This window comes from Coenobita brevimanus, chromosome 23 (genome assembly GCF_032717465.1).
Source record: "Coenobita brevimanus isolate Jiangsu-jjx chromosome 23, ASM3271746v2, whole genome shotgun sequence".
In the NCBI taxonomy this organism is placed as follows: domain Eukaryota; kingdom Metazoa; phylum Arthropoda; class Malacostraca; order Decapoda; family Coenobitidae; genus Coenobita; species Coenobita brevimanus.
In genome coordinates this window covers 55,641,612-55,669,327 of record NC_136976.1, presented here as the reverse complement: position 1 = coordinate 55,669,327, position 27,716 = coordinate 55,641,612, and the positions used below count along the sequence as shown (strand labels likewise).

Sequence of the window (27,716 nt, the reverse complement as noted above, 5' to 3'; positions counted from 1 at the left end):
TCAGTGAGCATTTTAATGGTGAAAATCGTTGTTTCCACATCAAAATCTATCATTTTAGGGGGGGGGGGGAGGAGGTTGAAAAATGGCCGGCACTGGGGTGACCCAGAGGGCTAAAAATAGCTGGCACACGGCGAGTTAACAAGGCCATGTCATCCTGTTATTTGGTTATACGGTTGCCACCCAATATTGTCAGGGTTCCCTGAGTTAAAGGAAACCAATATGACTTGGCACTTAATGTTGAGCCACCAGAAATAGAAAGAGAAGTAATAAATACTGACAGCAAGGATGGAAGAAATAGGAGGAGAGGGGGACAAAAGCAGAAAATGAAAGATGACATGTAGGAAGAAGTAGGCAGCACAACACAAAGTGGATGACAGGCACCCCCACCTATCACCATGGAAATCTGTGTGGATAGTGTATTCAGTAATATGTTTCTACATAAAAAGGACTGACTATGAATGTGAGTATCTTTACTTAACAATGGAGATCTCTCTGAAATAAAATCTACTGCTAGTTTGGAAATAGATTTCTGGTAAGTACAATGTAGAGCAATTTATGATGATGATGATGATGATATACACAACAGCTGCAGCTATGTTAACATGAAGTACTGAAGAAAAAACAAATGTGTATAAATAAGGCACAAACTAGACTGATATTATACCAACTAATTAAAACACACCTCCCTCCTCCAAGGCATCATCCTCTTCATCTAAATAACTATCACCATTATCGAAATAACTGTTAACATAGTCAGTGCCTTCATCCAGTTCTTCATCAGCCTCCTCCACCTCCTCCAGACCTTCTCCTTCTGCTTTGTCCTCTTCCCCTTCCTCACTATCATTTTCTGCTTCCTCTGTCACTAAAGCCTCTTTTTTCTCTAATGCCTCCAGAGTCTCACTAACATTTACATCTTTGGATTTTGCTTTCTTAACATTAACCTTTGCAGCATTTTTCTTTCGCTTTTTGCTCCTAATTGTAACTAATGGGTGGAGTTCCTTAGGGAAGCGTGTCCAGTTTAGTGTGAGCTGGCCACGATGTCCAGCCAACACTTGGTATCGATCAGAGTATCTCTCAATGTCTGGTTGTTTCACCCCTGGTTGGATGTAGTACTGGGAGTTTTGCATGTGTTCCCGAAATTCCTTTTTCACTACCAACAAGTAAGATTCTGCCAGATTCTTCTCCTGTGTAGGTTGCACTGGTCGAAACTCTAAGGGTGGGTATGTTTCAGGGGGTCCTAAAACTCTCTCTGGTAATCCCTCTCCTTTTTGCACCCCAAGTTGTTCCAGGGTCATTCCACGTCCCTTTCCTCGCCCTCGCCCTCGTCCACCCATTTTGTTTCTGCAAAATACATTAGCAACATAAACTTTTCTACCATGATCAAAGCTGTTGGAATAATTAAATACAGTATTTATGAAAATGTAAACTAAAAGCAAGGTAAACTGCAACACAATCAAACAACAGCATTGTGAATTTCTTGACTTTCCAAGGTGTATTTGTGTACAAATATACTGAATAAATGATAAGGTTTACCTCTTTCCTGCTACAAGGAAGGATGATTGATATACTGATAACATTTACAATGACTGTTCACACACACATGTATTTTCACCACGCAGTGATACTGTAACATACAGTATGGTAGTCTACTCTGCGAGAATCTGGTCAACATTTTGTGATGCAAACCAGGAGCTCACAAAGTACAAATCACTGAAATAATATAAACTGAGATCATAGTTTTGGGAGGGGACTTAAATGTTCATGTGGGTGAACCAGCTCAAGGATATGAAGGGGTACATGGGGGATGTGCATATGGTACGAGAAATGATGAAGGGGAAAGGATACTTGAGTTTGGGGAAGCAATGAACATGACTGTGTGCAACATTCATTTTAGGAAGAGAGAGTAGGCTGATTACATACGAGTTTGGGGGAAACAGCAGCCAGGTAGACTATCTCCAAGTCAGGAGGGCTGATAGGAGGTTGGTGAGGAATGTTAAAGTTATAGGGACTGAAGAGTGTGTAGCAATACAAATTATTTGATATGGGACATGGTGTTTAAGGGGTAGGTGATGAAGTGGACCTATACACCTAAAAGGAAAATATGGTAGCTGAAAAACCAATCAGTATGGGATGCCTTCTACAGCGTGATGAGTAATGTGGTGGCTGAACAGGGAGCTGTTGATAGGAGTGTTAACCCCTGGGATACGCAATTTGATCGACCGTACAGGCGTGAAAATCTGTATATGGAGCTGATTCTTCGACTCTTACAGAAGTAAAAAGTGTTATGGCCAAGATTTAGGGCCTGAAATTACACACCTTACGTGGCAAACCAGAGCATTTTGGACCAACTGGTTCATGAGCTATAACAGTGGTTCCCAAACTTTTATCTGTCCTTTCCCCCTTCAACCAGTTCATCTGTTCGGATTTCTCCCTTCGGCTAATAGCTAGTAATTAGTAGCTAGTAACTTGTATTTCCCTAAATAAATTTCCCTCAGTAAACTTCCCCCCTGGAAACCTGAAATTACCCCCCAGGGGGAAATTTCCCCCAGGTTGGGAAATGCTGAGCTATAACCTGTCAAAGTTGACAAAAGTTACCATTCCAGGCAACATGACTCCCATTTTCTATGTGCTCCCACCCCATTCCTCCCCTCCCTCCTTCCCACCTATTCAGCACTTAGTTCTGATTGGTTGGAAGGGATATACGTCACAATCGGGGCAGAGCATGTTTTCCCCAGTTTTTTCCCTGAGCCCCTCAATCGATCACATTTGGTATCTTGTGTAATACTGAAAAAGGATCGATCGATCTTGTTAGCACTTTAGGGGTTAGTGAACAGTACCAAGCTCTCTAGAACAATCTCCTGAGAGTTACTGGTTCAGTGTGTGGATGGACAACCCCCCCCCCCAGAAGACACTAAGTAACATGGAAGTGGGATGAGGAGGAAGAACCTGCAGTTAAGGAAAAAAAAAAAAGTTTTCTGCGAATGGAAAAGGGGTGGTAAGAAAGAAAATTGTGTGGCTGCCAAGCATACAGCTAGAAATGAGGTATAAAGAGCAAAATCTGAGTCTCAGAGATGTTTACTGTATAGTGTGGAAGGGAAGGACGTGATATTAAACTTCTCCGTGGCCATGCCTCTGGAACTTGTTGGGACCCACAGGCCGACCACGGGGCTGATTTTTCAAGTTTCAATAATTGATTATTTTTTCTTGCCAAACTGAAGAGGAACATTAGATGCACCTGGCAGTGCAATTTTGAGCTTCCTAGACTCATTCTGAGCTGTGCAATGGAGTGCACAAGTTGCACAAATTTATGAAGATATCGGTGAAAAAGAATTTTTTCTTTTTTCACCCCCCCAATTTTCAGTGGTACTGAAATGGCTTGAAATGACTAGATATGTGTATTACGAACAAAATCAGTACATAATATGGTAGGTTTCACTTATAAAAAATGTATGTGTGTGTGTGTGTGTGTGTGTGTTCGAATCTAAAGGTGAATGTAGGGAAGAGTAAAGTGATGGTCTTTGAGAGAGGTGAAGTCAATGAATGTACAGTGAGGTTGGATGGTGAGGAATTGGAAAATGTGAGTACGTTTAAGTACTTGCATAGTGTAATGAGTTAGGATGGAGATTTGGAGGGTGAAGTGCTTGAAAGGGTACAGCAGGGAAGAAAGGCTGCTGGTTCCTTGAAAGCAGTGATAAGAAGCAGGGAAGAACGGTTGCTGGTTCCTTGAAAGCAGTGATAAGAAGCAGGGAAGAAAGGTTGCTGGTTCCTTGAAAGCAGTGATAAGAAGCAGGGAAATGAGCATGGAAGTGAAAAAGTTACTACATGACAGTATTGTGATACCAACTCTAACGTATGGAAGTGAAGCTTGGACGTTGCTGGAAGGACACAAGTCAAGAGTGAGAGCAGTGGAAATGAGTTATTTAAGAGGAGCCTGTGGAGTCACATGGAGAGACAGGCTGACAAGTGAGGATATAAAGGAGCATTGTGGTGTGGATGTGGATGTGATAGGATGCATTAGGAGGAATACACAGAGGTGGTTTGGCCATATGGAGAGGATGGAGGGTGAGAGACTGATGAAGAGAGTGTATGTGAGTGAGGTGGAGGGGGGAAGAGGGAGGGGGAGGCCGAGGATGAGATGAAGGGATGGGGTGGAGAGGTGGCATTTTGGAGCCCGGACTGGGAGGCCCTCAGGCAGTACTTCTTTGATTTTCCCTGGAATGATTATTGCTTCCATGGCCGTGAGCCATCTGAGTGTGCCTTGCACATTACGGAGGTTATTCTCTCGGGCATGGAAGCATACATTCCTTTCCCATATCCTTTGACTAACGCAAGAAAGCCTTGGTTTAATCACGCTTGTTCTAATGCTGTCCGCAACAAGGAGAGGGCCTACAAAAGGTACCGGAGCCAACCCACCCCTGAATCACATCATCTTTACGTTTCTGCCCGGAATTGTGCTAAGTCTGTTCTTCGCTCTGCTAAAAATAATTTCATCCGTACTAAATGCTCTCAACTCTCTAACTTGAATTCTTCCTGCTCCTTCTGGCACCTTGCCAAAAACATTTCTAACAACATTACCTCATCATCTTTCCCTCCTCTTTTCTACTTTGATGGTTCTGTAGCTATTTCTTCTACTGATAAAGCAGATCTCTTCGCACAGACTTTCTCCTCCAATTCCACCTTAGACGATTCCGGTGCTGTTCCTCCATCACTTCCCCCCTCTGACTTCCTCATGGCTGACAGTAAAATTTTTTCAGCTGATGTATTTTCTGCCATCACTGGCCTCAGTACTAACAAAGCATATGGGCCTGATGGGGTCCCTCCTGTTCTCAAGAACTGTGCTTCTGTGCTTACACCCTGCCTCTTTCACCTTTGTCTGTCAACTTGTATCTTTCCTTCTTGCTGGAAGTTTGCTCTCATTCAGCCAGTCCCAAAGAAGGGTGACCACTCCCAACCCTCCAACTATCGTCCAATTGCTTTAACGTCCTGTATTTCAAAAGTTTTCGAGTCAATTCTCAACAGAAAAATTTTAAGGCATCTTTCCTATCACAACCTTCTTTCTGACCATCAGTACGGGTTTCATCAGGGACGCTCCACTGGCGATCTTCTCACCTACCTTTCAGACTCCTGGTCATCCTCCTTTCGGAACTTTGGCGAAAGCTTTGCCATTGCACTTGACATCTCAAAGGCTTTCGATCGAGTCTGGCATAAATTTTTAATTTCCAAATTGCCCTCCTACGGTTTCTATCCTTCTATCTGTGCCTTCATTGCTAGCTTCCTTTCTGGTCGTTCTATAGCCGCTGTTGTAGACGGCCATCAATCTTCTCCTAGATCTATCAACAGTGGTGTTCCTCAGGGCTCTGTCCTATCACCAACTCTCTTCCTTTTATTCACCAATGATCTTCTAAGCTGTACATCTAATCCTATCCATTCACACGCTGATGACTCCACCCTTCACCTTTCCATTCGGTTCCCGCAACGCCCATCTCAACAGTTACTTCAACAAACAAGGGATGAGGCTATGGCACACCTAATGTCTGACTTGGCTCTTATCTCTGACTGGGGTAAAAATAATATGGTTGTTTTTAATGCATCTAAGACTCAGTTCTTACACCTATCAACCCGACAAAATCTTCCACAGGTATACCCACTAATGTTTAATAATATTCAGCTTAATCCTGCATCATCCTTGAACATGCTTGGGGTTTCATTTACTCGGGACTTATCTTGGAAAGATCATATTACATCTCTTGTAAAATCTGCTTCCAAGAGATTGGGTGTGCTAAGCCGACTCCGCTCTTTCTTTACCCCTGCACAATTGTTGACTCTATACAGGGGTTTTATCCGCCCCTGTGTGGAGTACAACTCTCATGTGTGGGGAGGCTCCCCACATACAGCTCTTCTCAGTAGGGTGGAGTCAAAGGCTTTTCGTCTCAACTCTCCTCCTCTTACTGACTCCCTTCAACCTCTGTCTCTTCGCCGCACTGTTGCATCTTTATCTCATTTCTATCGCTACTTTAATGGTCACTGCTCCTCTGAACTGTCTGCTTGCATTCCTCCACCTCTATGACGGGCGCGTAGCACTCGTCTGGCAGCAAACTCTCATCCCTTTTCTGTCTAACTCTCTAATGCAAGAGTTAACCGTTACTCCCAGTCTTTCATTTATGCAACAGGTCAACTCTGGAACTGTCTCCCTCTGTCTGTATTTCCTGCTGCCTATGATCTCCAGTCTTTCAAACGCAGTGTATCCAGGCATCTCAAATTGATCGGATCTTGAATTTGGCTCTCTATTGTATTTTGTTTTTCTCTTGGAGAACTGTTACTGCGGGCTCATGGCCGTTCCTTCTTCCTCGCATTAAAAAAAAAAGAGAGAGAAAGAGAGAGAGAGAGAGAGAGAGGGGTGTGAGTTGGGAGCGGGGCAGTGAAATGGCGGGGGACAGGGCGACGTGGAGGCGATTTGTTTGTGGCCACCCCGAATGGGATTGAGGTGTCTGGCAATAGACAGATAGATAGAAAGAGAAATCAGAAACAAATTATTGCTTTTTTTTTTCCTTTTTAATCCATACATCTATAGAATTATTCAACTGTATTTTGATGTCCTTGATGGTTATAAACATTTATATGTGTCTGTGTTAGTTTTGGAATGTTATGTGGCCTTGTAAGGTTACTCCCCACACCTGTTTTATCTTCCCAGACCTACATACACACCTGTTTTTATGGCTGGTATGACAAATCCCATTGAAATGGAGGGTTTCCACAAGAGAATTTGGCTGCTGCCGAAATTTTTCTCCCCTGGTACCACCAAGGCCTTGTAGGCCTACTCCCCACACTAGTTATCTCCCCACACCTACATACACATCTGTTTTTATGGTAGATGTTACAGAACACACTGAAGTGCTTTCTTTTCATGCAAAAAGCTGGTTATTTCCAACCCCCTGTACGTACAGGCCTACTCTCCACAGCCTACTTTATCTCCCCACAGCCTAGTATTTTCCCTACACCTACATACACCTGTTTTCATGGTTGGTGTGACAAAACAATTTGAAATGGCCTGTTTCAATAAGAAAAATAAGTAGTTATCAAAATTTTCATGTTTTCAATTATTTTTGAGGGGTACAGTACTTCCTTAGCCTTTATCATTCTTTTTCTGTGCCTGTCCTCCTCTCTTCCTATTTCTCCCATCTTTCCTGTCACTTCATATTGCTTTTCTTTCCTTTACAGGTGGCTTTACATTGAGTGACAAGCCTAATGGTTTCCTGTAAGCTAGGAAACCATTTACAACACTGGGTGGTAACCATATAACCAAACCATACGTGCTCCCTATGTGTCAACAAGTGGGTTGGTGGAGGGTTAGTGCCCCTCCTCGTAAAACAACTAACTCAAAGTCAAATGGCCACCCCTTACAGGATTATGGCGTCTGGCAATAGATAGATAGATAGATAGAACTATCATAAACTTTTTTTTAACTTTGATGTGCGATTGTGCGGTAACCATTAGGCCTATGGGGGTGCGGATTGCGTTGTCAGGTGTGTAAATTCTTTCTCTTTAGCCAGAACATGATCAATTTGCCCTTGGTGAAAGTTGCCAAAACCGAATTGCGGTTGTGGGAGGTACCCTGCCTGAAACAATTGCGATCTTTAGGGGTTAAGATGAGTGACCTGCCCCACACATCCCAGAGTGGCATTTCGTGAGCAATAAACTCCAATCACCCCTTGCATATAAACCAACACAGGCTCAATCCAGTTGGAGTGCCTTAATTACCCACTTAACCCTCAGGCATCAAAGTTTGGTTATATGGTTACCACCTAGGGTAGTAAATGGTTTCCTGGTGTACAGGAAACCATTTGGCTAGTTCCTCAGTGTGGAGTCACCCACAGACATAGGAAAGAGGAAAGAAAGAAGGAAAGAAAGACAGGAGAGAAAGGAAGGAAATAAGGAAGAGAGGAATGGGCAGTCACATGCGAGGGGCGCTACATCAAATAAGTGGATGGTGAGCACCTCACCTACCACTCACTAGGATTTTACTTACGCTGAAAGACACTGGTAATATTCAGTGATGTCTCCTCAGTTTGTGGCCAACTGCTTTTCTTTGCTCACTGTTACACTTTCTTCCTCATAGTCAGCAAAATCTTCCTGTACAAAAAGACAAAGTTCTATAGTTATGTTTGAGTTTGACTGCATGCAATTTAGATCAGACTGAAGTTAATCACAAATACTGTAGTACCGTAATTTTGAGATGTGAGGAACAAACGGTTACCAAAATATTATCAACTGAGATTAATATATGATGGTCTATCATAAATATGAAATATCAGTACAGTATATCATGCCAAATAGTGCAGAAAATGATTATGGAGGAACAGTAACATATGGTAGGCTGGAAGTATGCTACCATATGGTGTTGATGAAGAAATACCGAATGAACAGAAAATTACTTTTTAATCCTAGTTAAAATTGCATACACTACAGCACTGTTGCCTGTAAGCGTAGAGTCAATAAAAATGTATAAAAGAAGTTAGGCAAAGTAATGACTCCTCCTATCTCTGATGCTGGTGATGTAGAGAAACCCCTTCTTGGTATCTTGTTTGACTGTGGTGATTTACAGAGTGAAGTTGTACATACAAAGAGGATAGAAAGGTTGCAGGAGGATAGAAAAAAGGCAGAATATAAGAGAGAAGTGGAGAAGTGATCAGGTTAATATGATTTGGACCAGATGGGGGAGATGAAGGTGCATGCAAGGTATTCAAAGAAGAAACCTGTGCATTATGTGAGGTGGTGTGTGGGGTGAAAAGACGATGAACAGGGGAGCATGGAACAGTATGGTGGAATGAAGAGGTGAGACAAGCTGTTGTGCAAAAGAAGGCATATTGTGAGTGGATGGGAAGCATACGCACAGAGAAAGTTGAGAGATGAAACAGAGAGTTGTATGTAGGGGAGAAGAGAAGTGAAAGGATTAGTATGAGAGTGTAAGAAGAAAGTGGATGAGGAGTTTGGAAGGAATTTGAGTGTAAAGTGGAGGGAATGTAAGAAAATGTTCTGGAAGGAAGAAAAGAGAGTTAGACAGGGTGATAAATATCATAGTAGGTGAGTGAAAGATAAAAACTGCAGACTGCTAGTGGAGAAGGGAGAAGAAGTGACCAGATGAAGAGAATACTTAAGGAATTGTTAAACACAGAGAATGAAAGTAATCGAGTACTGTATAAGTGGCTGGGGAATGACTGGAAGAAGAAGGTAAATGAGAAGGGAGGAAATGATCTTTAGGATGGAAGTACAGTAGTGGAAGCAAGGAAGAAAGTCAAAATGGGAAAAGCCCCAGGAACTGATGGAGTGCACTGTGAAATGCTGATGCACAGGGGAGAGATAGCAGTAGAATGGATATGAAAGATGTGCAGACTGGCCTGGGAGGAAGGTAGAGTCCTGGAGGATTGGAAGTCAGGAATAATTACTTCCCTGTACAAAGTTAATACATATAAAGTGAAGGTGATGGTATCTAGAGCTGGTGGCAGTACTGTCAAAGATGAGGAAGGGTCGCCATGTGCGGTTTGCCACAGAGACATGGGAAGTATTCCATCTTATGTAATGTTTGTGAAAAGTGAGTGCATAAAAGATGTACCAGCAGAGGTATTAGTGGTAAACTGAAAGATAAAGCTGATTTCATGTGTGCAGTGTGTAAGGAAAAGGATGTGGAGATTGTCAGACATGACAAGATTGATGCAGTGCTGCTATCGGGTGTCTGCCCTTTCATCTCTTCCTTTCATCTTCTTCTGTCTTTCTTACCTTCATTCTTTCAACTTCCTTCTTCCTATGGGTGACTTTACACTCTCTTCTGTCTTTCTTTCTTTCTTTCTTTCCTCTTCCTTCTATCTGTGGGTGACTCCACAATGAGCGACAAGCCAAATGGTTTCCTGTACACGAGGAAACCATTTACTACACTGGGTGGTAACCATATAACCAAATTATGGTGAATGGTGGCTTAGTGGGTAATTAAGGCGCTCCAATCAGACTGAACCCGTATAGGCTTATATCCAAGGGGTGGTTGCGGTTTACTGCTCATATAATGCCACCCAGGGATGAGTGAGGCTGGTCACTCTCATCTTAAATGTCAGGACCAACATGCCTAGAACGGGGCTCCTACGCTTCTCTTGGGGCAACACAGGATTGGATGATGGATGGACGGACAGGACTGATCTTACTTGTGAGTCTCTTGAGTGTGTGGAAGAGTTTTGTTACTCTGGAGACATGTTTATGTGCTGGAAGTGGGGCTGGAATGAGGAGTTGTTGGAAGATGTTCAGGAAGCTGTTGCCTCTCCTGACACTGGGAGGGCTCTCCCTCTGTGCTAAGGGATCTTTGTGTGCGGCACGCGTTAGGAGTGTAGTGCTGTATGGTAGTGAGACCTGGGCAGTACAGGAAGAGGATGTGCAGTGCATCCTTGCATGCATGGTCTGAGGGGGTAGGTTTATGATGGAAGAGTTAAGAGGGAGGATGGGAACAGAGTGTATCGGTGTTGTGAAGAGGAGAGGTAGACTGAGATGGTTAGGGCATGTGGAGAGGATGGGGAATAACAATCGGGTGCAGAAAGTGATAAGTGTGAATGTTGGGGATAGAGTTGCAAGGGGCAGACCGAAAAAGACCTCCACGAGGTCACAGAGTGTGACCTCAGGGATATGGGACTGAATAGGGAGGCTGCTAGAGATTGAGCTGCCTTTAGGTGACCAAGGCTGATGCATGCAAGCATGGAGTCCTTATAAATGAAATAAGATGAAACGATCCCCACCACGCATTGTAATAGCTTAATATACCATGTACTGTATGTCATACTAAGGGTTCACGATTGCTTACAGTAGGTAAAAAAGTAGTGTTATTCTTGTTTCTTATACACACCGGCTTGACTTCCATATCATTTGTATGCCACAATTATGTATCAGGTTATTAACATATGGTAATGTATCAAACCACTTGCTACAGTAATTCCTGTACATAATATTTATTGGGGCACTGTCATTTTTCTCAATAAACTGCATGGGAAGAAATTGGTTTAATTGTATACTCCTGTCAGTTTTTATTATTACATGGCCTTTAGAAATATGAATTCCAGCAAGTGCTTTTTATTTTTATTTTTTTAAAAATTATTTTACAGTGTGACTTACCTACTCATTACAATTCTGATTCATTATAAAAATGGGCAGTAGATGTCATAGTGGAATGCAACGTCATTACCATACACAATGGAAAAATGGCACCCCTGGTTCAATTCTCACTTCGCCTGTTGCAGTTCACCAAAGTCTAGCTGCATTACTGAGGTATGGCTTTTTGTGTTTGTAAGTGTTAAGAAAGGTCACTGACTTTTAGCTATGCCATGACATCATTGGCAGGGGGTCAGGGGAAAGTGCCGGGTAGATATGCAACATCCTCATCCCAGCAAGCAGCCTAACTTTTGTTACTCTTATGTTAATGTTTGGTTCTTTAATTGTCATGAGTTATGTTGCAATAATGGTTACATGATGGTGGGTGTCAGTCAAGGTCATATACGTGGGGCAGGGTGGGCAGAAAGGATAAAAGTGGGTCATTTGGAAGTGGCCAGACTGAGCTGTGGAAGTAGCTATACATGTAAACATACAGAGAACTGCGGTCCATGATTGAGCTCTAATGTATTTACTGCGTTACTTGGGGTTTCAGTGTACAATTATGAATGACAATTATTTATTTATTTTTAGCTCTGGCAAAAATTGAGTTACAAGTATTCGTATAAACAATACCCTAATATATGAGCACTGAGTCCTCTGAACAACTGATCACTTAAGAGTTGGTGTGTATGTATGTATCTATCAATTTATTGCCAGAAGCCTCAATCCCATAAGGGGTGGCCATAAACAAATCATCTCCATGTTGCCCAGTCCAATGCTACTTCACTGCCTAGCTCCCAGCTTAAGACCCCCTCTCTCATAAACCTCTCCACTCCATCCCTCCATCTCATCCTCAGCCTCCACGTCCCTCTTCCCCCTTCCACTTCATTTCCATACACTCTCCTCGTTAGTCTCTCGCTCTCCATCCTCTCCACATGGCCAAACCACCTCAATGTATTTCTCCTAACGCTTTCTATCACATCCACATCCACACCACAGCGCTACTTCACTTCCTCATTTGTCAGTCTGTCTTTCCATGTAACTCCACATGCTCCTCTCAAATTACTCATTTCCACTGATTTCACTCTTGACTTGTGTCCTTCCAACAAGGTCCAAGTTTCACTTCCATAAGTTAGACTTGGTATCACAATACTGTCATGCAGTGACTTTTTTACTTCCATGCTTGCTTCCTTGCTTCTTATCACTGCTTCAAAGAACCAGCAACCTTTCTTCCCTGCTGTACTCTTTCAAGCACTTCACCCTTTAAACTTCCATCCTTACTCATCACACTACCCAATCATAGCACTTAAATGCACTAACATTTTCCATTTCCTCCTCATCCAGCCTCATTGTACATTCAGTAACTTCAATTCTCTTGAAGACCATAACTTTACTCTTCCCTATGGTCACCTTCATATTCCATTTCTTACACACACTCCCAAACTCATTCATCAAGTCTTGCAGTTCCCCTTTGTCTTCACTTATCAATACAGTATCATCTGCAAACAGTACAGGGAGTTTCCAAACACTGCCCTCTCTCATTAGGGTCACTCCAACATCCACTGCCCTACCTTGTATCTCTTTTATAACCCCATCCATATACAGACTGAACAACCATGGAGACATGACAAATCCTTGTTTCAATCCAACATTCAAATAGAAAAATTCACTCAGTTCACTACCCACATGTACAGCAGCCTTAGCACCCTCATACATACTCTTCACGGCATTCAACAACTTTCCACTTACTCCATACAGCCTTAATACTTTCCACATTCCTTGTCTATCCACCCTGTCATATGCTTTCTCCAAATCCATGAAGGCCACACACAACTTCCTTCCCTTCTTTAGAAACTTTTCCACTAAAGACCTAAGAACGAATATCTGATCTACACAACCTCTTCCCTTCCTAAAATCTCCCTGTTCTTCTCCAACTAAGTCCTCTGTTATTTCCCTAACTCTGTCAATAAGTATCCTACCATATACTTTTCCTATTACACTAAGAAGACATATGCCCCTTTGATTATCACACACTTCTTTTTCACCTTTTCCTTTATACAGGGGAATAAAAATACCTGACTTCCAATCCTCCGGGACTCTACCTTCCTCCCAGGTTAATCTGCACATCTTCCATATCCATTCTACTACTACCTCTGCCGCATGCTTCAGCATTTCACCACATGCTCCATCAATGCCTGGGACTTTCCTCATTTTGACTCTCTTCATTGCTTCTACTACTTCCATCCTACTGAGCTCTTCCTCCCTACTCACCCCCACCCTTCTCCCAGTCGCTTATACTCGCATTACTTTCATTCTCTGTTTGTAAGAGTTCCTTAAAGTGTTCTCTCCATCTGCCCACTTTTTCTCCTTTCTCCACTAGCAATCGTTTTGTTTTCAAAGGCTCCAACATGTTTGCATGCATCAGGCCTGTTCATCTAATGGTGGCTCTCCATGCTGCTCGATTTATGGCAGCCTCCCTGTTCAGTCCCTTAACCCTGACGGTACAATGAATGACACAGTCCCACGTCTTTTTCAGTCTACTCTTCGCAACCCCACCCCCAATATTAACACTTCTCACTTTCTGCACCCAATTATCATCTTACATCCTCTCCCCATGCCCAAACCACCTCAATCTACCTCTCCTCATCACAACACCAATACACTCCAGTCCCATCCAACCTCTCAACTCTGCCACTGTAAATCCAGCTCCCCAAGGCCTTGCATGCAGGGATGCACTGCACATTCACATAATTATTGTCATTTCTGTATATTTGAGCCTGCAAATATCCTCCTCCTTTACTGCCCAGGACTCACTACCATACAGTATTACACTCCTAACACATGCTGCATACAAAGATCTACCAGTTTTATCTTTCACTCCCCAGCTTACTTCTTTATCACCCTGTCTAACACTCTTTACCTCTTTCCAGAACATTTTCATAGATTCCCTCCACTTTACACTCAAATTCCTTCCAAATTCCTTATCCACTCTCTTCATACTAACCTTTTCACTTCACTCTTCCTCTCTCTCATACAACTCTCTCTTCTGTCTCTCAACTTCCTCCATGCCCCCGTTTCTCATCCACTCACTATATGCCTTCTTTTGCACCACAGCCTGTCTCACCTCTTCATTCCACCATTTTTATTTATTTATTTTTTTTTTAAGACAATGAATGGAAGAAGGAGAAACAAAGGAAAAAAAAAGAAAGTCCATGTGCCTAAAGGCATCCTCCATTCATAAAATATTTATAAAAACTGGATTTAAATAAAAGTGGATTAAATGTTTGTGGGAAGCAATCCCTAGGAAGTGAATTCCAGAGAGTAGTAGTTCTAGGGATAAATGAATTTTGATAAGCAGAGGTTCTGCATTGCAGAGGAAAGAGTGTAAGTTCATGGGCGCTCCCAGCTGACCGAATATTTCGGGACAAAATGTGAAGGGAAGGCACAATTGAAGCAGGTTCGTCAGAGCACTTATGGTAAAAATATTGGTAAAATAATGCTAAAGATGCAACATCTCTATATATTGATAATGGAGGAAGGACGTGCGTAATGGCGGGATTATTGATTAATCTAATGGCTTTATTTTGAATTTTGTCCAACTGCCTCAATGACAGCTCCACATTCACTCCACAGTGACGAACTGTATTCGATCTGAGAACGCACGTAACTTTTGTATACTGTGGCCAACTGCTTGTTAGTGAAGAATTCACAAACTCTGTACAGAAGACTCAACTTTTTAAAAGTATTTTTAGCAAGGGATTTAACATAAGCTGTCCAGCTTAAGTTGGTGTTTAGTGTGACACCTAGGATATCAATTGTAGTGGATGTGGGAATACTGACATCATTTAAAATTATGTGGGAGTCCAATGGTTCTTTCTGCTGGAGAAATTAATGTATTTATTTTTCTGAGCATTAACCCCTTAACCGCGGGGCGTCACTTTCGTGACGCTCGGGAGCAAGGGATCATACCGCAAGGCATCACTTTTGTCTATCTATCTATCTATTGCCAGACACCTCAATCCCGTTTGGGGTGGCCACAAACAAATCGCCTCCAAGTCACCCTGTCCCCCGCCATTTCACTGCCCCCCTCCCAACTCACACCCCCCTCTCTCATATACCTCTCCACCCCATCCCTCCATCTCATCCTCAGCCTCCCCCTCCCTCTTCCCCCCTCCACCTCACTCACATACACTCTCTTCGTCAGTCTTTCACCCTCCATCCTCTCCACATGGCCAAACCACCTCAGTGTGTTCCTCATAACGCTTCCTATTACATCCACATCCACACCACAAAGATCCTTTATATCCTCATTCGTCAGCCTGTCTCTCCATGTGACTCCACAGGCTCCTCTTAAATAACTCATTTCCACTGCTCTCACTCTTGACTTGTGTCCTTCCAGCAACATCCAAGCTTCACTTCCATACGTTAGAGTTGGTATCACAATACTGTCATGTAGTAACTTTTTCACTTCCATGCTCACTTCCCTGTTTCTTATCACTGCTTTCAAAGAACCAGCAACCTTTCTTCCCTGCTGTACCCTTTCAAGCACGTCACCCTCCAAACCTCCATCCTTACTCATCACACTACCCAAGTACTTTTGTGATTTTGTTATTTTGAATTTGCCCGGGCTTTCAAGTGGTGGCTTGCAGCATCTATCAGTACTACCAGTGTCCAGCTATACTCAGTTCTGCTAAAGTCACCTGTACGCCCATCCTCTGTTGACAATTTGGCCATTTTTCTCCTGTCCTTGACTCCCTCCCTCCTTACTTCCCCTCCATTACCCTCTCCTACCGCCTGACCAGCTGCGCTACGCTACACAAATCCTGGACGGATTTTTCCACTCACTTTATCCATTGAAATGTGCCCTTTGCCCTATTCTTATACAAAATAATATATAAAAGAAAGAGAAAAGGTAATTGATACTGCCATTCTTCTGGAATGGGCTAATTATCACCTGGCAACACGTCATGTACACTCGTTTGCTAATTTTCCCTGTTTATTTCCCCTTGAAATATGCAGAATGACCTGTTCTCATAATAAAAATATATATAAGAAAGGAAGGGAGAAGCCTAAGTGATATTTACATTCATCTGGAACTACCTAATTTATTATGTATTGTCTAGATTTCCTGCCAATCATTTCATAGCGTATATATTAGCAGCTGTCACCACGCTGACACTGGCAACCCTTCACTGCCCCCTAGACCACAGCATTCAGTTTACTGTCTTCTTTCAAGGTGAAACCACTTCAGATTCGCGCCTGTCCAATTCCACCGCTTTTTAGACCCATGCAAAGGGCCTTGTGACCTCTACCCCTACTAAACCTCGTGTGTAGGGGTAAAGGACTAAGTGACTCTGCTGTGGAATGTGAACTGGCTAATTTATCAATGATAATGATGGACAGTGACTATGATCTTTCTGGTGACTCTAAAACAGTGCAAGTGGAAATGTAAATAATGTGTAAACAGCAAGTGAAAGCAATGAATGTAAATATAACTGAACAGTGGAAAATAGTTTTATAAGTTACTGCAAGTGACAGTGCATAAATAGTGTATATAAAATAGAAATGTAAATGAAATAGAGAATGTAAATAGAAATGTAAATAAGTAGTAATATAAGAATACGAGTATATATACTAGGAGTAATGAAAGTGAAAGTTTTGCTCTAGCATGTATGAATACTGGGAGAAATGAAAGTGACAGCTTTGCTCTCTACGCTAGTATACAGAATGAGAAAGTGAATGCCTGGAGTGAAAATAAACTACTAGTACTGAAAGAAACTTATAGATAAATATTGTATATGTAAATAGGTGTAATAAAGTACTAGGAATATAAAGTGTGAGTGTGTTTATAAATAATAAATGACAGCTCCGCCTCAGATTACCATCGGGGAACCCGCACGGAAGGAAAGCTCGTATGCGCTCGTAATTTACATTGCTTTCAGTGTTTTTGTTTTTGGAATATGGATTCCAAACTACTTGAAATTCATAGAATAGTGTTTCTAGTTATAATATCAGGCAGTGGTAATCATGTTACGGGGTATCGGGAAGTGTAAAGTGGAGACTTCGTTACCCAACTTCAGAAGTCTCTACAAGTCCTATGGTAGAAGACGAAGGCTCAACAAACATCCCAGGAGAAAGCTGAAGGTATGTGCCATATGCTTATATAATTATAATATTCTAGGACTAATAGCTGATTTTTGGCAAATATTTTTAAAGAGTCAGTCAGAACGCGAATATCCTCGCGGGACGCCCAAGGAGCGCTAAAGCATCCCTGCGGTGTAGGGGTTAAATGAGACCAGATTTGTTTGTCCCCACTGATTAATTTTAGAAAGGTCCTGGTTCAGATAAATTGCTCAGTTTATTTGGGAATTTAAAATTGCTGTGTTTATTTAGGAATTTATAATATCAGACTGTGTAATGGAGGTATTAAATGTGAAAGAACTACGAAGTGTCGAGTCATCAGCATAAGAATGTATTGGGTTGTGAGTGACAGACAGGAGGTCATTTATTTGAATGAGAAAGAGAGTTGGGGCCAAAACTGACCCCTGAGGTACACCAGCATTTGTGGAATGAAATTGGGAATAAATTTCATCTACCATGACCCGTATTTTTCTATTATGACGGTAAGAAGAAATTAGAGGAACCAGTGATGCAAGGCTATAGTGTGACATCTTAGACAATATGACCCAGTGCCATACTCTGTCAAATACTTTGGAAATATTTAGTGCCATATTCTGTCAAATGCTTTGGAAATATTAAGTGCTATTGTGTGTGTTTCACAATGCTGGTCTATTGTTTAGTTAATCTGATGGGTAAGAAGGGAAAGAATGTCTACAGCTGAACATTCATGTCTAAATTAATACTGATGATCACTGATTAATTTTTTGATTTCTAGGTGCTTGACTATGTGTGTTTATTAGTGTCTCAAAAACTTTACCATGAACGGAAGTTACAGCGATTGGTCTATAGTTTGATGAATCAGAAGTGGCCTCCTTTTTAGGGCCAGGATGGATATATGTTTCTTTCCATGAGGTTGGAAAACTTGAGGTGCAGATGCATAAGCGAAAAAATTTTGCCAATACAGGAGCCAACACTGGGGAGCAATTTTTAAGTACTACTGAAGGAATTCCATATGGACCGGTAGCTTCATCTACTGAGAGATTCTGTAATACAGCTTGTATGTATTTTGTGTGAATCTTGAAAGGGGGTATCTGAGGAATATTGTGATCTTCTGCATTTAGGGTTGAGTTTGTTGAAAAAATACCAACAAGAAGGTTGGCTTTTCCATGTGGGTCACTTACTAGATTTCCATTGGGAGACTGTAACGGGGGAATGGAAGACATCATAGCGAAGTTAGATTTAGGGTAGACCAGAGTATTTAGTTATCATTTGGATTGTTTAGTATTGTTAGCTTGCCCTATGAAGGAAGATTGATTTAGAAAGATTGATAATAGTTTTGGCATGGTTTCTGATAGTTCTATAATGGTTAAAGGCTTCTTTAGTTTTGGTCATTGTATAAGTGTTATAGGCTATTGTTTTATGTACTGTTACTCTAGCACAACCGTGGTCAAACCATTTAGGTGAATTACATATAGGCTATTGTTTTATGTACTGTTACTCTAGCACAACCGTGGTCAAACCATTTAGGTGAATTACATATAGGCTATTGGTTTATGTACTGTTACTCTAGCACAACCGTGGTCAAACCATTTAGGTGAATTACATCTTTTTCTGTAACTATGATGGGGAATGAATGTGTCCATGCCAACTTTAATGAAATCCTGTATGTGGCCCAATGTGGAGTTTGCATCGTGAGAGAAAAAGGAGGCCCAAGGAACATCCAGGAAAATATTTTGGGAGACCCTTCCACTCTGCCCCATCGTAGTGCCATTTAGTCATCCAGACAGGTTCACAGAAGGGGAGTGTGGTAGGTGTTGAACTGGTGACTTGTATCAGACAATGATCGTCACTTCAACATTTTCTATCTATCTATCTATTGCCAGACGCCATAATCCCGTAAGGGGTGACCATTTGATTTTATAGAGTTATTTGTTTTACGGGGAGGGGCACTAACCCTCCACCAACCCACTTGTAGACACGTAGGGAGCACGTATGGTTTGGTTATATAGTTACCACCCAGCGTTGTAAATGGTTTAATTATCTGAACTGGTTGTTGGAAACAAGTCCAACAGGTGGGGATTTTGGTCAGGATTGTCTGGTACACAGGTAGGTTGACTGGCTAACTGGGTGAGATTAAATGAGTCTGCAAACAGCTCACATTAAAGACCAGAGTCATCAGTTCTGGCTGAATAAGTAAGCCATTCAACATTATGGACATTAAAATAACTCAGGATGGTAATTTCTGATGCAGCATTAATGTTGAGGACACTTAGTTGTGGCGAAAGAAAGTCAAATAAACTTGGCTCTGGAGGGGCATTTGGGGAATGTTAAACAAAACAGAAATACTTAATTTTACCAAAAGAATTTAATTTGTACATGGAATTGTTGAAATAAGGACAATTAAATTTAGTAATCTCCTCCAGGGCAATTTCTGATTTAGCAAGGCAACATACGCCTCCTTCGGGTCTGAAATTTTGAATCAAGATCTATCTATCTATTGCCAGACATAACCAGGAAAATTAAATCTAGCTAAATCGGAGGTGGAGCTTACTTGTGTCTCTGTCAAAAACAGCAGATCAGGAGATTCAAACTGGAGGAAATTGTGAACAGAGTTGATGAAGTGAAGTCCCCTAATATCGCTGAAGAAAATTTTACTGCACTGACAAGCAGTTTTGGGGCACTGCAACACTGAAGGTGGAATAGTTGCTTGAGGATGACTGGGAGGGCCCTGTGCAGACGACCCAGCCCTGCCAGTGGCGGTCATCCGAGAAACCACCGTATTAATTCCCAGTATAGCAGCAGCCATGGTTCTTTTTATGGAGGGGTGGGGGGAGCAGGGATGTGTTGTGGAATGTGTAGGATATGTAATGACAAGATCGGTATTTTATGGAGTGAGGATAGCAGGTTTAACCCTTCAACCGCGGGCATTGTTTTGCCCCGACTGGCCTCTACCGCGGGGGTTCCAGCCAAGTGTAAACAAACCTTTAACCCCTACACCGCGGGCATGTTTACTGATGTTTTGCGTGTGCCGCGGGGTTATTCGGGCTCCGACAGACTCTCAAAAAATATTTGCCAAAAATCAGTTATTAGTCCTAGAATATTAAAATTATATATGCTTATGGCACATACCTTCAGCTTTCTCCTGGAATGTTTGTTGAGCCTTCGTCAGTTACCGTAGGACTTCTGGAGACCTCTGAAGTTGGGTAACAAAGTCTCCACTTTACACTTCCCGACAACACGTAATATGATTACCACAGCCAGATATTAACACTATAAACACTACTCTATGATTTTCAAGTAGTTTGAGATCCATACTCCAAAAAAAACCCCACTGTGAAAGCAATGAAAATTATGAGCGCGTCTGACGGCCACACTTGAGCTAGTTCGCTCTTGGTACTCTGTCATTTATTATTCATAAAACCCCTCACACTTTATATTTCTATTACTATATAACACTTATATATATCTACAGCCTTTATCCATAAGTTTCCTTCAGTAGTATTAGTTTATTGTCACTGTAGGGATTCAATTTCTTTCAGTAAAATACATAGCATTCACTTTCTCGTCCTGTATACTAGCATTGAGAGTGAATGTCACTTTCATCTTCACTCTCATAACTCATAGTATTCAGACATGCTAGAGTGAAACTTTCACTTTCAATACTCCTAGGGTATATACTCGTATTCTTATAATACTACTCATTTACATTTCTATTTACATTCTCTATTTTATTTACGTTATTTACATTTCTATTTTATTTACACTGTGTTATGCACTGTCACTTGAAGTAACTTATAAAACTATTTTCCATTGTTCACATATATTTACATTCATTACTTTCACTTGCTGTTTACACATTATTTACACATTATTTACAATTCCACTTGCACTGTTTTACTCAATAGAAAGATCGTAGTCACTCTTTTATCAATTGTCAGCCCTTTACCTCTTTCCACACGAGGTTTAGTAGGGGGTACAGGTCACAGGACCCTTTGCACGGGGGTGAAAAAGACCCTGAAGTCAGCAAGAGGAACAGACGCGTACCTCCTCTTCGGAAGATGAGAGAGAACTGATACGGGAGGGCCGGCCCGGGTAGAGGCCTACTTAGGGGATATTCAGTACTACCAACGTAGCTCTTGAAACAGCTATGTATTTCACTGAAATGATTGGCAGGAAATCTAGACAATACATTATAAATTAGGTAGTTCCAGGTGAATGTAAATATCACTTAGGCTTCTCCCTTCCCTCCTTATATGTATATTTATTACGAAAATAGATTATTTGGCATATTTCAAAGGGAAAAAAACAGCGAAAATTAGCGAACGAGTGCATGTGAGGTGTTGTCAGGTGATAATTAGCCAATTCCAGGTGTATGGCACTCTCACTTACCTTATTTCTTTCTTGTATATATTATTTGGTATAAGAATAGGGCATAGGGCTTATTTCAATGGACGAAATCAGTGAAAAATTCCAGGGAAGATTTACTTAGCGTAGCACGGCCGGGCAGGCGAGAGGATAGGGTAATGGAGGGGGGGTAGGGAGGGGAGTCAAGAACGGGGAGAAATGGCTAAATTGTCAACAATGGATGGGAGTACAGATGAGATTAGGAGTGCTGACTAGTGTTGGACATTGGCAGTACTGACAGATGATACAAGCCCCCACTTAGAAGCCCGGGTGAATTCAAAATAACACAGAATCACAAAAGTGATGCCCCGCGGTTAAGGGGTTAAACCTTAATAACTCTGCACAGAATAGAGCTTGAGCAAAAAATAAGGCACCATTAGAAAGTACTAACCTTCAGCTTTGCAGTGATGTAGGTTTCATGACTTTGTGGACTTTCACAGGACAGGCAGTGCCGTTAGAAGTGAGGGGTGTAAAATCACTATTTTACGCCCCACACACCAGTACCAAATGCCAACCACTCTCTGATAATAGTACTATAAACATATATGAACACTGCACATACGATAAACACTCACTCTGTGTTCACTGAGGTAGGTAAAAGGCGCTGTAATTGCCCGCACGTCACTGCGGCATCACAAGCTCACTGACGTTTGGTTAGCGGCGATGTTTTCATTATTTCTAACTTCTATTACTATTTTACATATAATCTGGGCAATATACATTATATTTACACTGCACTTATTACTATATTGCGTCACTGTCGCATCACAGAATTACAGCAGTGCCGCAGATTTTCTTATTACCATATCACTTATATACTGGCCATATTTACATAATTTTCTAGGTAAAATATCTCTTATTAGTATATTATACAATTATTGGTAAAGCACGTCACTGTCGCATAACAGAATCACAGCAGTGCCGCAGATTTTCCCATTACCATATCACGTATATACTGGCCATATTTACATAATTTTCTAGGTAAAATATCTCTTATTACTATATTATACAATTATTGGTAAAGCACGTCACTGTCGCATCACAAAATCACAGCAGTGCCGCAGATTTTCTTATTACAATATCACTTATTATACTGGTCAATATTTACATTGTTTTCTAGGCAAAATATCCCTTATTACTACATTATCCCTTATACAATTATTGGTAAAGCACATCACTGTCGCATCACTGTATGTCACTGTCACTGTCAGTATTTACTCAGAGAGTGGTACTCGGCAAAGCACGAAGTCACACAGAGAGCGACTTGGCATTCCTGGCACTGGTGTGTGCTCATTTTTCTCGCCCGAGGCCTCCATGTGGTGTTATGACACACTCTGCAACGGCCCTGTGACAACCTGCCGCCTGCGGGGTGAGAGGCAATTTCACAAGCTGGTGCCGGCTCATGTAACTGCGGCACTCAAGACGATCAGGTTGTGTGTCAGAGTATCGCCTCGGGACCAATGCCGTCACCTGACCAAATTGTGCAAGCAGCTGCTGCACGACAGTATTGGAGAACTGTCTCAGGGATGGTTGCCTTATGCCCCCGACTTGTGTCTTGTAGAGGAGGAAGGCGTTGAGCATGCACATATCAAGCATGTGGAGGCAAGCCTTCCTGTACCAATGGGTGTTTCTCCTGAGACAGTCTATCTCGCCAATCATCATGTCCGACTTATCAACAAGTCTCATGTTGATATTATAGTCAATGACGGCATCGGGCTTCATGATTGGCTCTCCCGTCCTGTAGCTGACCTTCCCAGTTCTCTGCAATTCCCCCTTGTGGATGGTGCTGAGCATATTCACAACCTTCTCGTCGTGCCACCTGATCGCCAGAAGCTTGTCAGACTTCTTCAGGTGCACATCTCCCTTGGATGAGGATGATGCTTCAGGGAAACTTGGCCACTCTTTCCTGTGGCTCCGTACAGTGCCAACAGTGCCGATGCCGTGTTCAGCCAGGTATTTAGCGAGTTTCGGTGCTGTGTAGTAATTGTCCGTGTACAGCACATGACTCCCACCAAAATACCTCTCCATCAGCACTTTTACTACGGAGCCAGAGAAGCCAAGGGGGTCTTTCCTGTCCACGTCCATTGTGCTTGCAAAGTAGATAACGAAATCAAGGATATACCTCGTCTCACAGTCACACAGCGCAAAGAACTTTATCCCAAAGCGTTGGCGTTTGCTGGGGATGTACTGCATGAATTTGAGACGTCCTCTGAACAATACCAGCGATTCATCTATGACGACTTTTTGCATAGGACGGAAAAATCGCATAAATCGATCCCTAATCCTGTTGAGGAAATCCCTCACTTTCCACCAAGGGTCAGTTTGGGACGGGTTTTCATTGTCAGCGAAGTGCAGGTATCCTAGCAGCTGTCGGAACCGATCTCGTGACGTGTATTTGCCGAATGTCGGGATTGAAGTGATGTCATCAACCAGCCAGTACTCCTCCAACTCATGTCTCTTGATATGGGGCATCAAGAACATGACAGCAAAGAACACATATAGCTCTCTGATCCCGACAGGCAACCACGACACTTGCTTTGGTGAGCCAATAGGTCCCGGCCCTTCTGTTGCACACTGAGCTGCATACCTATTGGTCTCATCGCTGACAAATTGCACGATTTCGTCATCCATGAAGGCCAGGAAGTAGTCCACAAAGTCATCTCCTTCGTTGCATGGGAAGGCAGGCTGTATTCCCGCGTTTGTCATGTCAAACGGCGGATTGTGTGGCTGAAAATCAGCACCGTCAGACCAAACACATGCATCCACTTTCCCAGTGCGTGGTTCAGTGGCAGTGGCAGGTCGCATTGCACTCTTTTCCCGGTGAAAAGGAGTTGAGGTGGAGGCAATGGGTGAGGCAGGAGGTGAGGAAGGAAGTGAGCGGGAGGGGGGTGAGTGGGGGGGTGGCGAGGGTGAGGGAGCTGGGCGGGGGGCAGGCGGGGGGGTTACTGACCTGGTGTGTGGTGAAATCTGACCCTTTCTTCCCCGCTTATCACCTCGCTTATCACCCCGCTTTGCCCTCCTGCTGCCACACATCCCCTTTGTTCTAGGCCAGCCTGCCCTGCTTACCCTGCCTGCACGGCCTGCCTTCCCTCGCTGTGCAGGCTCTGGGAATTCATATTCCTCAGATGATGTAGACTGAGGAGAGGGCACGGCAGAAGATGAAGATGATGTGAGGGCAATAGGGCTAGGGGAACGGGAAAGTGGTGGGAAATGCTTGCTAGGGCCGGGTGTAGGAGACGTAAGTTTCGGCTTCACTCCCTTCCCACGTGCTACACCCATTTTCCCCATGGGCGCCTTCCCTTTCCCAGAGTAAGTTGTGGGTGGTGGGGGGGAGACAACATGTTCACTTTCATCACTGTCACTGCCCAAGTGTTCAATCATAAACAGTTCACCACCAATAACTGCATAGTCATCACTACTTGCAGTAAGTGTATCACTCTCACTGCCACAATCCAGAGTTGTACGTACAGTTTTATCCAGCTTTGTCCTAATTTCTGGGGTGCTCAGCCCCTTCTGCCTCGCCGTCGGCAGTTCCTTCTTCGGTGTAGAGGTCGAAGGCACACTAGCACTAGGAATTTCCGAGGAGGAAGCGAGCGATGATGACTCGGGACGGAGCGCCATTATCACGTACAGAGCTGGACAGATACTGACTGATGCGTGTCAGGGCAGGGGTGGGGGGGGGGGGGGCCCCGGGGGGTGGGAGGAGGGAGGTGTGGGAGGGCTGGCGTGAAAGAACTCGACAGCTACTCTTGTGTGAAACAATTTGCGCACAAGAAAAACGCGCGATGTTCAAAATATTCACGAACATTCCAGAATGACACCCGCGGTTTGGTCCAGTTTTTTCAATGTCATTCTGGAATGACACCCGCGGTTAAAGGGTTAAGGCAATGTGATATAATGTGGATGTGTGTGTTGTGTAAGGAGGGCAGCCTGATGCCCTCTAATGTGTGAGGCAGAAAGATGTGTAACCAGCTACCATGGCCAAGGAAAGAAAATGGAATTCAATCTATTCCTTGAGTCTCCCGTTACCTTGGCGGTAGTACTTCCCTCGGTGGGGCTGCCTACCCCTGCTACATGCTGTTCCTTGCACTTCCTTTTATGTCTTCTCTTCACCCCACGCACCACTTCATGTGCTGCACAGATTTCTTCCGTGAATATCTTGCACACACCTTCCGTGTCCCCTATCTGCTCCAAATCATATTTATCCAATCGCTCCTCCACTTCTCTCTTGTATTCTGCCTTTTTTTTTTTTCCATCCTCTTGCATACTACTTCCTCCTGTCCTTCCCTTCTTCTCCTCCTCCATTCCATCTGAACCTTGGCTTTCACCACCACCATGTAGTGGTCAGAAAGTCCCCCTCCCCCCAAACTCTGTATGCTCTTGATTCCATTACACACCTTCTCATTCTATCATCCACACACACACACATAGTTAGTCATTGCCTTCCGTCCATCCAGTTCACCACCCTCCCTTCTCATCATTTACCACGTATACCTGTGGATCATTTTGTGTCTGAGGAGGGTATTGGCTATCACCAACCCCCTCCCTGCACTAATGTCCACTAGAGCACTGTCATTATCATCCACTTCTGCAGGCACACCCCACTCACCAACTACTTTATCCACCGTCACATTCTCTACTTTTCCATTCAAATCTTCAATCAAAAACACTCTCTTATTCCTTTCAGACTTTTCCATGCACCCTTCCACATTTATCCAGAATTCTTCTTTCACTCTACCTGCACGATCTTGCTTTGGCACACCCACACAAAATCACCCACATCTGCAGTCCAACTTTCAGTCTTATCCACACAATCCTTGAGCTGACAGATCCATACTCTCTTATATTCTCCTTCCATCTCTTGCACACAACAATACAAACTCCTTCTTTTGCCTTCTCATTCTCACCTACTCCTGTGCATATACCCTATCCATACTCCCATTCTCTCACAGTCTCACCTCTCCATTAAGTCTCAGTTATTCCACATACAGTACATCTACTTTTGTATCCTGAAGCACCCAGACAATCTCTCTCTCTCTCACCTCATCATTCGCACCCCTTACATTTCATGTCGCAATCCATACCAGGTCTTTTGTTAGGTCTTTAGTCATCACCTGTTGGTCAGTCCTGGTCCAAGGCTTCTTGTTCGTATTTTTAGTTAGTGTAGTTGTTTTCCAGAAAGGGGCACCAACCCTCTGCCAACCCACTTGCTGGCATGTAGTGAACACATGTTGGTTGGTCATAAGGTTACCACCCAGTGCTGTAAATGATCTCCTCGTTCACAAGAAATCATTTGGCTTGTCGCTCAATGTAGAGCTACCCTAAAATAGAATACCACTACACTAAGTGGGTGGATTATGGGCACCCCCACCTACGGACAATATTTTGAATTAACCATGTTTATATTCACTGTTCCAAATTCAGTGATAAATAGTGGCCGTATAAAATACTCTGTAATGTACTGTAGTGTTTTAAGTGGCAGGTAATGCCACATACAAGTAACCCTCACTGATTACTTGACATAATCCTTCTGAACTATTCTATACTGCTCCTGATTTACAAAGTTCAGTTAAAGACAGATTTTTTCCAAATGCAACCCAATCATAAATTAAGAAGTCCCTGGACAAAAATTAACTGAATGTGTTATGCATTTGCTTCTAAACCCTACAGTGACATTTTGCCTGAGGTGAATAAAATCATCTGCCATTAGCCAGAACAAACTAAAAAAAGTCCATGGAATGAAGGGGTAAAACAAAATGAGATACCATTGAAGTCCATGGCCTGAAGGGGTTAATTTCAATGTCAAAACACATAGTACAACATATATAGTAAGATACTTCTGAAAGGCAATAAACTCACTAAGTTGTAAATAACGCGCACCACAAGTGAACAGCTGGGGCAAGTAGCTGTGTCTTCCCCTGATGCTAGCTCCTCTTTTGTGATTTGGAACCGATCCCCACATGGACAGGGATAGTAGTACGTATCAGTCTCCTCGTCGTAGTCAAAGTCTTCTATTTCAATCTCATCGTGATACACGGACATATCTGTAAGGAAGTTGTATTGAATAGCAA

General features: G+C 42.8%; 1 protein-coding gene across 3 annotated transcripts; it reads right to left on the bottom strand.

Moving 5' to 3' along the window:
• Polr3G (RNA polymerase III subunit G) lies at positions 1 to 27,641 on the bottom strand. 3 transcript variants are annotated; one of them, XM_080267284.1, is made up of 3 exons: positions 27,526 to 27,636; positions 8,027 to 8,130; positions 1 to 1,341 (listed from the first exon to the last, which is right to left on the bottom strand). In XM_080267284.1, the coding sequence occupies exon 3, from the start codon at positions 1,332 to 1,334 to the stop codon at positions 672 to 674; it is 663 nt and encodes a 220-aa protein (XP_080123410.1). In that variant the 5' UTR covers positions 1,335 to 1,341; positions 8,027 to 8,130; positions 27,526 to 27,636; the 3' UTR covers positions 1 to 671. The 3 variants fall into 3 exon arrangements, with proteins under 3 accessions (XP_080123410.1, XP_080123409.1, XP_080123411.1); XM_080267283.1 differs by having other exon boundaries at positions 27,505 to 27,538; XM_080267285.1 differs by lacking the exon at positions 8,027 to 8,130 and having other exon boundaries at positions 27,505 to 27,641.
• Positions 27,642 to 27,716: the final 75 nt, after the last annotated feature.